At 39.9% G+C, this 16,133-nt stretch overlaps 1 protein-coding gene across 10 annotated transcripts in view; it reads left to right on the top strand.

The window, feature by feature from the left end:
- Positions 1-16,133, top strand: part of ppfia2 (PTPRF interacting protein alpha 2) — a 540,387-nt gene that overhangs the window by 358,426 nt on the left and 165,828 nt on the right. For 9 of the 10 annotated variants that reach the window (XR_006314523.1, XR_006314525.1, XR_006314524.1 and 6 more), the window contains 2 exons: positions 8,163-8,246; positions 11,601-11,732. Coding sequence is in view for 7 of the 10 variants with exons in the window: in XM_043709678.1 (XP_043565613.1) it covers positions 8,163-8,246; positions 11,601-11,732 (216 nt within the window). In the remaining 3 variants the exon portion in view is untranslated. Of the gene's footprint in view, positions 1-7,696; positions 7,779-8,162; positions 8,247-11,600; positions 11,733-16,133 lie in introns of those variants that run through there. The other variant, XM_043709682.1, reaches the window with a different exon arrangement.

Genomic DNA, 16,133 nt, shown 5'->3' with positions numbered 1-16,133 from the left:
TGTCACATATTATAAAGGAAGATCAGACGGGGTTTATTAAGGGCCGTAGATCATCCAATAATGTCAGAAGGGTTTTGAATGTGATTCAAGCCTGCCATCAGGGAAAGATACCAGGAGTAATAGTCTCATTAGACGTGGAAAAGGCATTCGACAGGGTTGAATGGTCATATTTGTTTTACACATTGGAAAGGTTTGGCTTTGGGAAGGTGTTTACCAAATGGGTCTCAACATTATATAGTCATCCCAAGGCAGTTGTGATTACCAATGGATTAGGCTCGGATAGCTTCAGTGTGGATAGGGGCTGCCGTCAGGGATGTCCTCTCAAACCATTGCTATTTACGCTAATAATTGAGCCACTAGCAGAAGCTATACGGGCTGACCCTAATATAACAGCCCCAAGGATTGGTATAGGTAAACATAAAATTACCCTTTATGCAGATAATGTTCTTCTATTTCTCAGTAATCCTTTGATGTCTGTGCCTCGTTTAATCCAAGTTATTAATACATTTAGTGTATTTTCAGGCTACAAAATTAATTTCTCAAAATCGGAGGCTATGCCAATGGGTGGCCTTGCTAGTATATCCCACTTATTGGACGGATCCCTCTTTCCCTTTCGGTGGTCCCTGGAGGGTTTCTTATATTTAGGCATTTTCATTACCCCAGTATTTGGTCAGTTATACAAGGCTAACTTTGTGCATTTACTTGAAAGGATAAGGCCGGACCTCCAGCGATGGGGAGACCTTCCAATTTCCTGGCGAGGTAGAATAGCACTAATTAAAATGAATGTCCTGCCCCGTCTCTTATACCCTATGAGAATGCTTCCGGTGATGCTGCTGAGGCTGGCACTACGTAAGTTGTATGGCTGGCTGCGTTCCTTTATCTGGAATCATAGACGGCCCTTCATTAAGCTGAAGAAGCTACAGCTTCCACAGGCAAGGGGCGGATTGGATTTCACGGATTTTAGGAAATATCAGTTAAGTTCCCTATTAAGCTCCCTAGCTGATTGGGTCTTGTCTGACCCGCAATCAATCTGGCTGGACATCGAGGCTTCTCAAGTAAAATGCCCACTTATTAACCTTTTATTTTCAGACAAGAGGAAAATCATTACGGACCACTGTAAAATCCCTATAATACTAAACACAATTAAAGCTTGGAATATAATGTGGCAAAATGAGGGCAACTCACATAAAACATCCCTCTATGCTCCGATAGTGGGAGCATGGGGATTTCAACCGGGGCTTACAGATGCCACTTTCAAACTCTGGAGATTGAGGGGTATCTCATGTTTAGGAGATCTGTTTAAAGAAGAGGTCCTGATGTCTTTTGAACAGCTGCGTCAGAAGTTTGGATTACCTAATGGAGACCTGTTTTGATACTTCCAAATTCAAAATTACATACAGAAGAAGACTACATTATTAGATAGTCTTTATGAATCAGATAGAGAACATAGAGTGCTATGGCCAATGGGGGTATCTTCCGTCAGTACTACTTATCATTTATTACATGATGAAGTATTGGGAGATTATGGACAATCTGCTTAAAACATGGGATCAGGATTTGGAACTAGAAATCTCTATAGAAACGTGGAATGACATTTGGGAAAACGCTAGAAGAATCACCATCTGCATCAGAACTCAGGCCATTCAGTTGAAGAGACTTCATAGGGCCCATATAGCATCGGATCGATTGGCAAAATTTAAGGCAGGAGCATCTCCAATGTGTCCCAAATGTAAAATAGAGTGGGCATTCTTGTACATTGCTTATGGACCTGTCATAAGATCCATAGATATTGGACTAAAGTAGCAAGTGGTCTGACAGAAATCTTAGGAACCGAAATTAGAGTGGACCCTGTATCTCTCGTTTTGGGCTTTTTGAACTTACCCTCCCTGGATATGCACGGGAAGAGATTATTTTCTATTCTCTCTTTCTGTGCAAGGAAAAATATTTTGGTAAACTGGGTGGCTGAGGGGCCCCCCTGGACTTTCAAATTGGCACAGATTAATTATGGAATGTATTCCCCTTGACTTCCTTACAAATATGGTGCACCAAAAGACCGCATTATTCCATAAAATATGGCAGCCCTTCTTGAATTATATAACTACAGATATTTCGGCCATCCTAATAAAAGCTTTTATTTAATTGAGATGGCAAACCTGGCTGGTCCGGGGCACCTTGGGAGAGCAATCCTGCACGAATACGGGTTTTGTTACATTTGATGTTAATATATTCCAAGCATGTATCTCACTACCCAATTTCTGTGTTATCCGTCAGTTGTTTTTTTTTCTCTTATTTGAATAGTGTAAGAGACTTAATTATACACTCTGGTTAGTTGTAGGTTAGATTAGTAGTTAGTTGAGTTTTGTTTTTTTTCTCGGTATTTTTCTTTTGTTAAATTTTGGAAATTATTTATTTAAGATTTAATTGTATATCAATGTTTATACTTGGTTTTTTTATTTGTAAACTTGTAAAAATATGTTAAATTTTCAATAAAAGTATCTATAAAAAAAAAGGAAAGCACAAAATTTAGTGAATAAAACCAAGGAAAATCCAAAGATATTTTAGAAATACATAAAGAGCAAGAAAATAGCTAAGGAAAGAGTGGGGTCCATTCGCAAACAAAAAAGATAACATGTCAATGAAGACAGAAGATATGAGCAATATTCTCATTGTTAATTGTATGCTTTCCTGATTCTGGGCATCATTGATGAGGCCTGCATTCATTACCCTTCCCTATTTACCCTTAAGCAGGTGGTGGAAAGTTGCCTTAGGGTGTAGATGGGGAAGTGCTATTGGGGAAGGAGTTCTGGGATTTTAGTTCTGCATGGAGAAACATGATATAGATCTAAATCAGAATGACGTGTGGCTCACAGGAGAACTGGCAGGTCGTGGTCATGATGCTTCTGCTGCTCTTATATCTTATGAAGATCTTACACCTGTTTGTAAAGGTTGCAGATTTGGATCATGGTTGAAGATTTTTGAATATGAAAAGCATAGCTCCCACTGTGCACCAGTGGTTGAGAGAGTGAATGTTTTGTTTGGTAGATGGGGATGTTGATTACGCAGGCTGTTTTTCTGAGATGTCATCAAACTTCTTGAGTACTGTTACAACTGCATTCCTCTAGTCAAGTGGAGAGAATTGTATCACTCACCATCTTGTGTCTTGTGGAAAAGAGACCAGAGGTGGTTACTTGCTTCAGCATTTCTATCCTGTGACCAACTTTTATAGCCATCGTAGTCATATAGTTGGTATAGTTCTGTTTCTGGTCAATGGTAGCTCCCAAGATGCTTATAATTGAGGATTCAATGTAGCATCACCAATTAAATTAGATTCCTTACAGTATGGCAACAGGCTCTTCAGCCCAACAACCCAGCCAGACCCATTACCTTACATTTACCCCTGAATAATGCACCTAACTCTATAGGCAACTTAGCATAGCCAATTCACCTGACCTGCACATCTTTTGGATTGTGGGAGGAAACCCACGCAGACACAGGGAGAATGTGCAAACTCCACCCAGATCGTCGCCCGAAGTGGGAATCAAACCCGGGTCTCTGGCGCTGTGAGGCAACAGTGCCAACAACTGAGTCTCCATGCCGCCCTTAGGTACAATTATCACCCACATGGGTGGATCCTTGGCCAGAGGTGCATAATGTGGTGGAGGTCATGGGAGAGAGGAATGAATGGGTCTCAAGCAAGACAGGACATTGGTCTCAGTAGCTATCTTTTCCACATCCCCCTCTTCCATTACCCTTCCCTTAATTAGGCACTGAATGACTTTGAACAAGGGATGATACAAGAGCAAACAAGCAAACATGTCAGTTCTGCCTTCCTATCGTGAATTTGGTAGAGAGCAGAAGCCAAAAGTAGTATGGACCCCACTCACGATCTTCATGGCTGACTAAATTTGCCCCTGCCACCTAATTTACCAAAAGGGAGAACACACAATTCCAATCAGATGTGAGCTCGATCAAATGATGGAGTCAGGGATATTAGTGGAGAGTCCCAACTAGAGGGATCAAGATGTTCTAAGTCTGTGCAACTGGGCACGTGCTGAACCGCAGGGGCCAATGCCAAAGAGGGAAATTCTGAAGCAAAGGGGAAAATATCTATTAGATTAGATTAGATTAGATTACTTACAGTGTGGAAACAGGCCCTTCGGCCCAACAAGTCCACACCGACCCGCCGAAGCGCAACCCACCCATTCCCCTACATTTACCCCTTTACCTATCACTACGGGCAATTTAGCATGGCCAATTCACCTGCCTGCACATCTTTGTGACTGTGGGAGGAAACCGGAGCACCCGGAGGAAACCCATGCAGACACGGGGAGAACGTGCAAACTCCACACAGTCAGTCGCCTGAGTCGGGAATTGAACCCAGGTCTCTGGTGCTGTGAGGCAGCAGTGCTAACCACTGTGCCACCGTGCCGCCATGTCTATGTTAATCCAGAAGTTCCCGAGGCCATGTATTTCCTTAAAGAGGGATCAGTTCTGATGAAAAGTCATTGACTTGAAATGTTGGATTGGATTTTCACAGAGTCGCATAAATTCCACAAAATTCCTATATAACCCAAGTAAAATTAAATGAAGTAACTGGTAATGTGATGAAGGAAATTGCCCATTTTTAGTTTTTTTTATATGAAGAGCAGTTGAATTTCTTGTTAAAGGTTCGAGGCTTGGTTCAGTGGCAACACTTTTACTTCAGACTCTAAAGACCATAGGATCAAAAGCCAACCTAGAAGTTTAAGCACACAATTCAGACTGCACTTTGATGCTATACTGAGGGAGTGATGCACTGTTGAAAGTGCAAACCATTGAATGAAACATTATACTGAGATCCGTTCTGCCCTGTCAGATGGATGTAAGTGATCCTATGTTCACGAAGTGCCTCTCTCATTATCTTCATCCACATTCTTCAAGAAGGAAGTAGAGACAATCCTGGTAATTATAGAACAATGAGCGTTACTTCGGTTGTGGGTAAAGTGTTGGAAAAGGTTATAAGAGATAGGATTTATAGTCATTTGCAGAGGAATAAATTGATTGGGGATAGTCGACATGATTTTGTGAAGGGTAGATCATGCCTCACAAACCTTATTGAGTTCTTTGAGATGGTGACCAAACAGCTGATGAGGATGAAGCAGCTGATGTGGTGTATGTGGATTTCAGTAAGGCGTTTGAAAAGGTTGCCCACAGTAGACTATTAAAGAAAATACGGAGGCATGGGACCGAGGGTGATTTAGCTATTTGGATCAGAAGTTGGCTGGCTGAAAGAAGACAGAGAGTGGTGATTGATGGAAATGTTCACCTTGCAGTTCAGTTGCTAGTGGTGTACCATAAGCATCTGTTTTGGGGCCACTGTTCTTTGTCAATTTTATAAATGACCTGGATGAGGGCGTAGAAGGATGGCGCTAAGGTCGGTGGAGTTGTGGATAGTGCTGAAGGGTGTTGCAGGTTACAGAAGGATGTAGATAAACTCTAGAGCTGGGCTGAGAAGTGGCAATGGAGTTTATTGCAGAAAACTGTGAGGTGATTCACTTTGAAAAGAGCAACAGGAATACAGAGTGCTGGGCTAATGGTGAGATTTTTGGTGGCGTAGATGTGTAGAGAGATCTCAATGTCCATGTGCACAGATCCCTGAAAGTTGCCACCAGGTTAATAGGGTTGTTGAGAAGGCATACAGTGTATTAGTTTTTATTGATAGAGGGATTGAGTTTCGGAACTACGAGGTCATGCTGCAGCTGTACAGAACTCTGGTGTAACCACACTTAGAATATTGCATACAGTTCTGGTCACCGCATTATAGGAAGGATTTGGAAGCTTTGGAAAGGGTTCAGAGGAGATTTACTAGGATGTTGCCTGGTATGGAGGGAAAGTCTTATGAAGAAAGGCTTAGGGACTTGAGGCTATTTTCATTAGAGAGAAGAGGTTGAGAGGTGACTTAATAGAGACATATAAGATAATCAGAGGTTGGATAGTGAGAGCCTTTTTCCTTGGATGGTGAGGGCCGTCAAAAGGAGACATAGCTTTAAATTGAGGGATGATAGATATAGAACAGATATCAGAGGTAATTTCTTTACTCAGCAAGTTGTAGGGGCATGGAACACACTGCCTGCAACAGTAGTATGCTTGCCAACTTTAAGGGTTTTTCAATGGTCATTGGATGGACATATGGATGAAAATAGAATAGTGTAGGATAGATGGGCTTCAGATTGGTTCCACAGGTCGGTGCAACATCGAGGGCCGAAGGGCCTGTACTGTGCTGTAATGTTCTATGTTCTAAATTTATCACTCAATAATCACCAGAAACAATCTTTCTAGTTATTTATCTCATTGCTGTTTGTTTGACTTTACTGTTCACAAATCTAACATTACTTATGTTTTAACTGTGTCTATATTTCAAAACTACCCAATTACCAGCAAAATATTTTGATCATAGAAAAAGGAGAGAAAGTAGGCCTAGTGGTCTGTTGAGCCTGTTCAACATGTTGAGTTTTTGAAAGAAAATATATAAGTTCAGGTTATTTATTTATTCAGGAAATAGTTATAACAGTAATCTAAACAAGAATTGAAATATGACTAAGTAAATATTAAGCAGTTCACCTACTGACTCAACTGAAGCACATAATTAAAGTCCTTTGTGGATTGTTTTACTCTATGATGTACATTGTTTAATGTTTGGATGGACATTTTAAATGTTTAAGTCCCACAATAGTTATCGGTATGGATATAAACTAACCCAAGTATACCACGATATATGGTAAACAATATTAGTAGAAGATTTGTGATTATGAAAGTATTATACCATCAATAAATTATTTGTAAAAGCAAACTACTGGAAATACTGGGAATCTGAAATACAAACAGAAAGTGTTTTGAAGTCTCAGCAAGGCAGACAGCATTAGTGAAAAAAATTAATGACTGATTGATTTGATGTGCCCATCTAGCAGCTAGAGGGGTGGTAGCAATTAGCCATAACCAGAGGCCTCAAAGAGATTTAATTCTAATTGGGCAATCTGAAGGCTGTCATTGGGGTTCCTAGCCCCTGCAATCTGAATATCCTAGTTTAGGGTACAGCTTGATGATCAAAGGCCATCATTTTTACAACACTGACAATGAGGCAATTACGTAGCCTGAAGTGGCCAAGTGATCTCAACAATGCCTAATTTTCTAGATCATTTCCCCTTTCCACCCTCATATCATCTCCCAGACCAATTTCAGGGCAGTGGGGATTAAATTCCAATCAGTGTTTCTGTTCAGTAACATTTCACTAAATGGTCCTAAGCAGAACAGTAATAAACAAATGTTTATATTAAACAATTAGCAGATGATTACAGGAAAATGTTGCATCCATCATTTGCAATAAGTTTTTATTCACAGAGGTGACCAAATTGTTTTCCCTCCATAAACTTGCATTGAACCCCAGCTTACATTTTGAACTTGCTAGAGAAAAATTAATTACAGAAGCGAAAACATTGCAACAACATTTTGATATTTGTTTCAGTTGGTGAACCTCCATGTAATTAACTATTTTTGTATAACTGTCATGATTTTAGAAATGCTACTGTTTGTGCAGTTAGTGTATGGCTTTTTAGTCATTCTTTTTGTTTTCAACATTATGTGTTGTATTTTATTAAGCATTTGTGTCTTTAGTTCTGATTTTCGATTTGTCCCTCTTTTCCTTGACTTGTCAGTCTGACCCAACCTCTTCTACTTCATCTGATGATTATCCCTATGTTTTGGAAGCAAACCTGCAAGAAATGATCACCATGCTTAGGAAGGTAGTCTTGCTGGATGATAATTAGATTCTGTTATTTTTTTCATTGTGCAGCTTTGTGCTTGACAAGCTTGATTTGTTAAAAATAGCAGGATTTTGGTTTAACCATGAAAATCCAGCATGTTGTTACATATGGCTGAACTCATTCATTCATGAAAATATTTTTGAAATGTATAAGAAAATATTGCTAATGCTTAGGTGTTATAGACTACAAGTTCACAAACATTAAGCAATTATCTCCAGCTGCCTGCTTAAATCTGAACATGAGTCCTCGGACCGCGTAGGCTTGAGCTTGGCTTGTTTCTTTCTTGTTTAAAGTAATCACATGTACATTGACTTGGGTAAAATAAAATTGAGGTCTATTCAGCTTTTTCAATTTGTGTTACAGGCTGAAGAGAGGCATGGCAGTATAGAAGAACGTTTGAGGCACTTAGAGACTCAGCTTGAAGAAAAGAATCAGGAACTTCAGAGAGTAAGTCATATTAAGAAAATGAGACAAAAGAGTGAAACCTAGATTACACTACATTAATTATTTCCATTTTTACTCGTTGTATTTCTAGTTTAAGGGTTGCTTCTATAAATGGTTGTGAATGGATTGTTTCTACTCCCAGACTTGGGAAATATGCTGACGGTACTGTATTTTGAATTTAATTTGTGGTTCCTGTGTAAGGCTAATGTTTGAGATACTTTGACAATAATTGGATGAGTTTCAAGTCTCAGGGCTCTTATGGTGCAGTGGTGTATCCCTGTCTCTGCCTATTTTTCTGGGATGTTGAATACCCTTGCAATCATCAATCACCATAGCCCATTCCATTAACAATATCACCGTCATGTCCCCCATGTTTTTCCAATAGCCACTCACCCAGTGCTTCACATTCCATACATTAACGATGGAAATTGCTTTATGTTACTTTTCACTTCTCACCACTTAGTAAAATCCTTCATTTCATGGATACTAAGAAAATGATATATTGTGCAATGTGAATAAGACTTGTAATACTTGTAACACTTAGGTGGGCACTGCAGGGGATATACTATTTTATTTGTCCCTCCAATTCCATTTGATTTAGACTCCTCCATTTCTCCACACCGTCCCTTGATGTTAGCATTGTTCTTAACAGGCTTTACCTGCAAATATTCAATAGGTCACACAAGTGTTTTCCTGGTGGTGGAAAAAATATATAATAGTACTGTCTATTCACAATGCTGTCTTCATTTTTTGTCTCACTCTAAAAAAAATTTTAAAATACAACCACCATGATTTGGGGGAGAAAAATGTAAGGGAGCACATGTTTAATTTTTTTTCCAACTGCTGTAGCTGTTTGTTTTTTATCAGCCAGCCCCATTTAACTCACAGCAAAACAGATGACAGCACTGCCTAACAGGACATCTTATAACATTTTTCAATGCATTGTAGTGCCTTTTCCATTGGAAAAAAACTGCAAAGTCTGTGAACAAATTAGTAAGACTGGTCAATATAAGGGACAACTTGCATTTGAAAGACAAATTCCACTGATGAATAACATTAAAAACAAATCAATGCTACCTAAAAGTGGGATTTAAGAAAATGCTTTATACTCACCTGTCAGAATGTTCTAGTGGAGAGGGGATTCAGTTGAAGAGAAGGTTAAAAATATCAAAGAGAGGTGAGAGAGGAGAGGTGAACAGAGGGATAGAAGCCACACATGGGCAATAAGTATGGGGTTTAAATAAGCATTAGGAATCAGCACAAGCTTGGTGGGCCACAGGACCTGTTCCTGTGCACTATTGTATTGTATGAAAAGAGATCTCATATTTAAGGATCTGCCAGGAGGCTGTGATCACAATATAGTAGAATTTTATGTTAGAGTTTGAGAGAAACCATTCGGCTTGCAAACCAATGTCTTCAACATAAATAAGGGCAATTACTGAGGTATGAAGTAACTCTACAGGGAAAATGGACAAAGTACAAAAGTAGATGAGGCAGACTAGTAAAAAAAATCATAACTGTGCAATAATTTCTTCCAATCAAAAAGAAATTGAACCATCAAAACCAACATAAATGTTAACAATGGTAGTCAAGGAGAGTATGCAATCAAAAACTAAGGTAGACAATATGTGGTAGGTCAGAGGATGGGAATTTTTCAGGAATGAGCAACAATGACTAATAAGCTAATAAAGAGAGAGAAACTTGATTATAAAACTAAATTGGCAAGAAATACAAGAAAAAGGCAGCAAGAATGTCTATGGGTATGTAAAAAGAAAGTAGCTAAAATGCATGTAGGATCTTTGGAGGATGAGGAACAGGGAAATAGCAGATAATTTAAACCAATATTTTACATCAGTTTTCATGGTAGAAAACTCTATAAATGTCCCAAAAGTTTCAGAAAAGCAAAGTTTGGAATGAAAATACTTGGAACAGTCACTTTTGTGAGGGACAAAGTATAGGTATTTAACAAGTTAATAAATGACAGACAGACAAATCATCAGACTGGATGGCCTACATCCAAGAGTTTTGAAGGAAGTGACTGTTGAGAAAGTGGTGACATTGCTCCAACTTTTCCACAACTCACTGGATTCTGGAAGGGTTCCAGCAAATTAAAAAAAACATAAATGTAACACCCCAGTTCAAGAAGGGAGGGAGACAAAAAGCAGGAAACTATAAGCCAGTTAGTCCAATGTGTCATCGGGAAAATGCTAGCATCTATTATTAACAAATAAATTACAACACATAAGATCATAGGAAGTGGGAGCAGGAGAAGGCCATTCAGCTCATCAAGTCTGCTAGACCATTCAGTGAGATTATGGCTGATCTGATAATCTTCAAGTCCATTTTCCTGCCTTTTCCCGACAATACTTAATTCCCTTACTGATGAAACATCTGTCTATCTCTGTCTTGAAGATGGTTAGTGACCCAGCCTCAATCCTCTATGGTAAAGAATTCCACAGAATCAGTATGCTCTGAGAGAAGAAATTCCTCATCATCTTTGCCCTAAATATATGACCCCTTATTCAGAGATTATGCCCTATGATCCTGTACACTCTCACAAAGGGAAACAGTTGTTCTGCATCCACTCTGTCAAGTCCCTTGAGAATATTGTATGTTTCAGCAAGGTCACCTCTCATTCTTCTAAATTCAAGTGAGCACAGTTCCAATCTACTCAACTTCAACTTGTGTTGTACTATTCCATTGTCTGTTCTTGTGACCCACTGCTGATTTTAGAAATTGCTGCTCAAAACAAATTGACTTAGATTATTCTTTTCATAAAATATCACATTTAAAATTTACTTTTTTTTTCCTGACCTCATACTTTGGATTCAGAACACATGAGAAAATCTGTAGTGTACTGATGGGATTCCATTAGTTTTTAGTTTAGACAAGTACAATAGGAACAATACAAGACTGTAATGATCATTGCAAATCTGGGATATTCGGTCTGAAACTAAAATATGTCACCAGCAAATTAGCGACAAGTTGATGCCTTCAAATAAGTGGAATCAAAAGACAATGAAAATATAAGGAAGCAATCTAATTGGAAAATTTGTGTCCAAATGCATTTCAAATGAAAAATGGTTTCATGACAAACGAAATACCATATAAAGACAAATTGGTCTTGCTAAATTGTAATAAAATATAGAACACTATATAGCAAAAAGATTAATCCACAGTACTGGCTGAATCCAGTTTGAATAAATGACAGAATCACCAAGTGATTATAGTACATAAATTGCTGTTTTCTTGGATTTGTCAAATAAATTATGAAGTGTAATTATTCAAGCTTGTGATTAACTTTCAGTATAAATTTAAATGTTTTCCAAAACTGCTTTTTTAACTTTCACGCTTTAGGCCCATCAAAGAGAGAAAATGAATGAAGAGCACAATAAGAGACTGTCTGACACAGTGGACAGATTGCTCACAGAGTCAAATGAGCGACTTCAACTGCATCTAAAAGAGCGAATGGCTGCATTAGAAGACAAGGTAATACTTAAAACATTTGATATGGTATTCAAACTATTAATGTTTAATTTCAAAATAATAATTTACTTTTGGGATGTTGACATGGAAGTTAGTCTGAAACAGTATTAGAAATTGCTGAATTCTCGTTAGGCCTGACTTTTTGTTAATCATACTCGTGTGCTTAAATGATTATGAACCATCTAATATTGAGATGGCAGCAGAATTGGATGCTTCAGCCAGAGGTCCTATGTACTTTTTCTGTTTCTCTTTTGTTTCCCTTTCTGAATTTTTTTCAAAATTTTTACTTTAAACTTGCAGGTAGTCCTCCCATAACACACATTTATTAAATATGATTTGTCTGTAACATGATTTGTGAATTGCCAACATTTGTTTCATAAAGCGAACTCCGTTCGCTGTTACGCGATTCTCATCCCCGGTGCTAGGTGTCATGCTGTGTGGAGAATAGGACTCCATGTCAGCATCACATGATCAGCCTGCTCGTGCCCTTTCCCCTGAAGAGCTTCATGAAAGGTATTGTGAAATGTTTGTGGTAGTGGATTTGGAAAAAGCATTGTGAAAATGTCTCTACAGCCTGAGAACTAGATGCTGGGAACAATCTGTAATTTAAAAACCTAAAGAGTTGAGATAAAAGTGAAATTTCACTGGAATTGACAGTAAAAGGACAGTGTTGAGGAGCAGTTTGAAACTTGGCCTTTTTGTTTGTGTTAAGAGCTTTTATCTCTTTTTGTTTAAAAAAAAATGTTTAGATGTTAAAGAATATTTGCAAACTCGTGTGAATCTCTTTCGATGACCAATCACAATGGTAACCAGTTGCAAAAAGCTACCAGTACAGGGGCTTGGACATGGTCAGTCAGCTGCTCAGGGTGGTCAGAGTCAAGAAACTTGACACATAGTGTGTGTGGGAGAGAAAGGTGGGTGGCACACTGTTACTTCTGGTGCATGTGTGGAGATGTCCTGAGGGGATGAGTAGGTTGTGCAGAAGATATTCAGGATCAGATGTTAGCGAGGATGATAGTGAGTGGGGAAGATGTTGCAGGAAAGGGTGGGTACAGTGGCAGAGATAGGGTGAGGTATCAATGAGAAGATGGTGACACTTTCATTGGCAAAGTGGAGGAGGTCATTGATCATCTTCCTACATTCTGAGCATTCCTTCAGATGGTTTAGCCTGCACTGGCCTGGATGCTAACCCTGGTCCAAGTTGGTATGGTTCCAGAAGACTAGTGTCGTCTATTGTCCTGGAGAAAAGGACATCCTGCCTCTGCATCACCCCATGCCATCAGCAGCATCACTATGTCCCTGCCCACAAAGAGAGGCACCAATTTTCTGTTGTCTGCCACGTCCAGGTCCAATGTCAGTAACCATGCAGGCTGCTCTGGACTGACAGCGCTTGACTGGGTGCACAATATCTTTTTAAAGATGGTGCTGCACCACGGATGTTAGTCAATTCTGGAATATCCAGGAAGTGGTGAGTTGTTTTGGAAATGCCAAATGATATGATGGTGCTAGAATGTGAGAGAGAAGTGGTTTGGGTAATAAATCAGGTGGGCTTTGTAAATTAAGGTGATAGATGTCCCCAAGCATCCTGATGTGAAACCCTCCGAAAAACTTGACAAAATTCACACTTAGTGAAAGAGATTAAGCCCTTGAAATGTCAAGCCAGGTTTCATTTTGGGATCTGACTTGTGCAGTGTTACCACTGGATGAGATCAGAAGACTGGCTAGAATGTAGTGCAGCCAGCAGATATAGATGCCAGTCGAGAGTAATCAGTTGAAGCCTGCACTATATATTACCATACAACAGGTCAACATTTACTTAGACTGTGCTATAGTTTGTGTTAGGCTAACAACTAATATTTTTGTTTCAATTTTTACTGGTATTTTTGGTGGTTCACCCCAACCTTGTTTTTCCCATGGACTCCATTATTTCTATTGCACGATTTTCTATAACACAGTGTCGCAAGAGAATGCAACTATGGTGTTATAGGAAAACTGCCTGTACTTGGAGTGGAATGGAGGATTTGACCTGCAGACCGGAGCCTGTCTGAGGAGAGTCCCAGACCAGGCCGGCATAGAAGGCAAGTCCCAGACCAGGCCGGTGTGGATTGCGATTCCCAGGCCAGACCAGAGAGGAAGGTACATCCCGGAGGTGAATCCTGGACCGGAGGCCAGTACAGGAGGCGAGTTCCAGACTGGAGACCGCTGCAAGAGGCAAATCCTGGATTGGAAGCAAGTCCTGGAGGCAAATCCCAGATTGGGTGTTGAGTCTTGGAGCCGAAGCCAGAATGGGAGATGAGTTCTGGACTGGAGGCCGACATGGGAGGCAAGTCCCAGACTAGAGGGCAATGTGGGAGGCGAGTCCTCATTTGAGTGCACTTGGCAATAAAGCTAACTCTATTCAATGGAGCCCAAATTAAGGCATTCATCTTGTGTGATGAAAAGGAATATTCAGCAATCATTCGACAAATTCATGGAACACATCTACTAACCAATGTAGAGTAACTGTGAAATGAAAGAAAGGGTCCTTTTTGGATAAAGAAAATAATGTATTTAATTTCACAGGTCTCCAAGGTTTGGGGATTTGAGCTATATGGAGAGGCTGAATAGGCTGGGGCTATTTTCTGTGGAGCAACAGGGCTGAGCGTTGACTTTGTAGATGTTTATAAAATCATGCGGGCATGGATAGGGTGAATAGTCAAGGTCTTTTCCCCAGGGTAGGAGAGTCCAAAAGTAGAGGGCATAGGTTTAAGGTGAGAGTGGAAAGATTTAAAAGGGATCTAAGGGATAACTTGTTCATACAGATGGTGGTCTGTGTATGGAATGAGCTGCCAGAGGAAGTGTGGAGGCTGGTACAAATACCACATTTAAAAGGCATCGAGATGGGTATATGAATAGGTAGGTTTTAGAGAGATACAGTTCAAATGCTGGCAAACAGGACTAGATTTATTTCAGGTGTCTGGTCAGCATGGACGAACAGATGACCATGCTATACAGCTCTAGATTGTAAGTGCCATTATCTTTTTACTGTTCACTCACATGTAATCTAATTCTGCCACTGCACATTAACATCACCCCAAGATTAATAATCCAAGATACTCAGATTGTGAGTGGCATCTCTACTCAATGGTTGTTATCCACCTCATCTTCTTAAACTATTAACCCTTCCTGCCCTCTTCACTTCCTACTAATTCATTGAGGACCTCACCCCTCTTCTATTCCAACACCTCCAATGGTCTTCCTCCATTTTCACCTCACTCAATCCCTCCTTTTGTCTCATTGAAGGAGAAAATGTCTCATTACTGGGCAGAGAGGGTCTAGACAGAGTAGCTGATATTTGATTTCTCTCCCCTTGTGAGGAGAAGATCCATGAGACAACTGGAGAGGATTGAGACCAACTATGTGGGAATGTGAAAAAGTCCATGTCCAAGCAACCCAATAAGCTTCTTTGTCCTCTGGGTGTGTGTGTGCTATGCTGTCAGCTGCAACAACTTCTATTTTCTGGAGCACTCTCATGTACCTCATGTGTTTGAGGGTCCAGGTGCCTTAAAATATTGGTTACTGGGGCTGATGGAAGTCCACTGCAACCATGGTTCACATCATAATTGTACAGTTCCTAACTGATGCAGAACACTGATATAATGGCACCCAAAGATTTGACCAGGCCTTTAGAGGAGCAGTGTAGAGGGCTGTTGAAAATACTCTACTGCTGCTTGAACCAGTCTGCAAAGAACCTTCCATTGTGATCAGGATTGAATGTGCTGCATTATCCAGACACTGTGACCAATTGGAGCAGGAAATGAGGTGATGTGCTGGAATGCTGAGAAACTAGGGGAACTAGGAACAGTTTTCCAAAGAGGCGAATGAGGACATTGGAGAAGAAGAAGCTTTCCTTCTATTTGACAGAGTTCAGCTGAATTGATCACAATGAGGCAATCAGGATGTGATTCACACCTGGTTCAAATAGATATCGATCTGGGTGCGGAGACAATAGTGCATTATAAAATAGTCGTTGGTCATAATGGCAGCATTTAGTTTGCAATGTGAGGGCAGACTTTCAACCTTTTTTGTTTTTTTTTAGTTTCTTTTTGCTGTCTGGAAATTTAAACAAAAACTCATGTTTGGAGCTGACTGACTGCATGGCTGTGTGTGATGTTTCCTTCTGGACAATGACAAGCTGTGTGTTTGCAGTGGGCACTGTGAACTGAGCAGTGGTGACTTAGAGTGTGGTGCCATAATAGTGTAGATGCAGTAACAGTACACTGCCAGTGATGGGCAACACTGGTTTGCCCTATAACAGAAAGTACTAAAGAAATGCAGCAGGTCTGGCAGCATCTGTATAGAGAGAGAGAGAGAGAGAGAATTAGAGTTAATGTTTTGAGTCCAGTGACGGTTCATCAGGATCGT

Source organism: Chiloscyllium plagiosum, chromosome 19 (genome assembly GCF_004010195.1).
Source record: "Chiloscyllium plagiosum isolate BGI_BamShark_2017 chromosome 19, ASM401019v2, whole genome shotgun sequence".
NCBI classification, from domain to species: Eukaryota; Metazoa; Chordata; class Chondrichthyes; order Orectolobiformes; family Hemiscylliidae; genus Chiloscyllium; species Chiloscyllium plagiosum.
The sequence above is the reverse complement of the archived record's forward strand: the minus strand, read 5'-3'. Positions and strand labels throughout refer to the sequence as shown.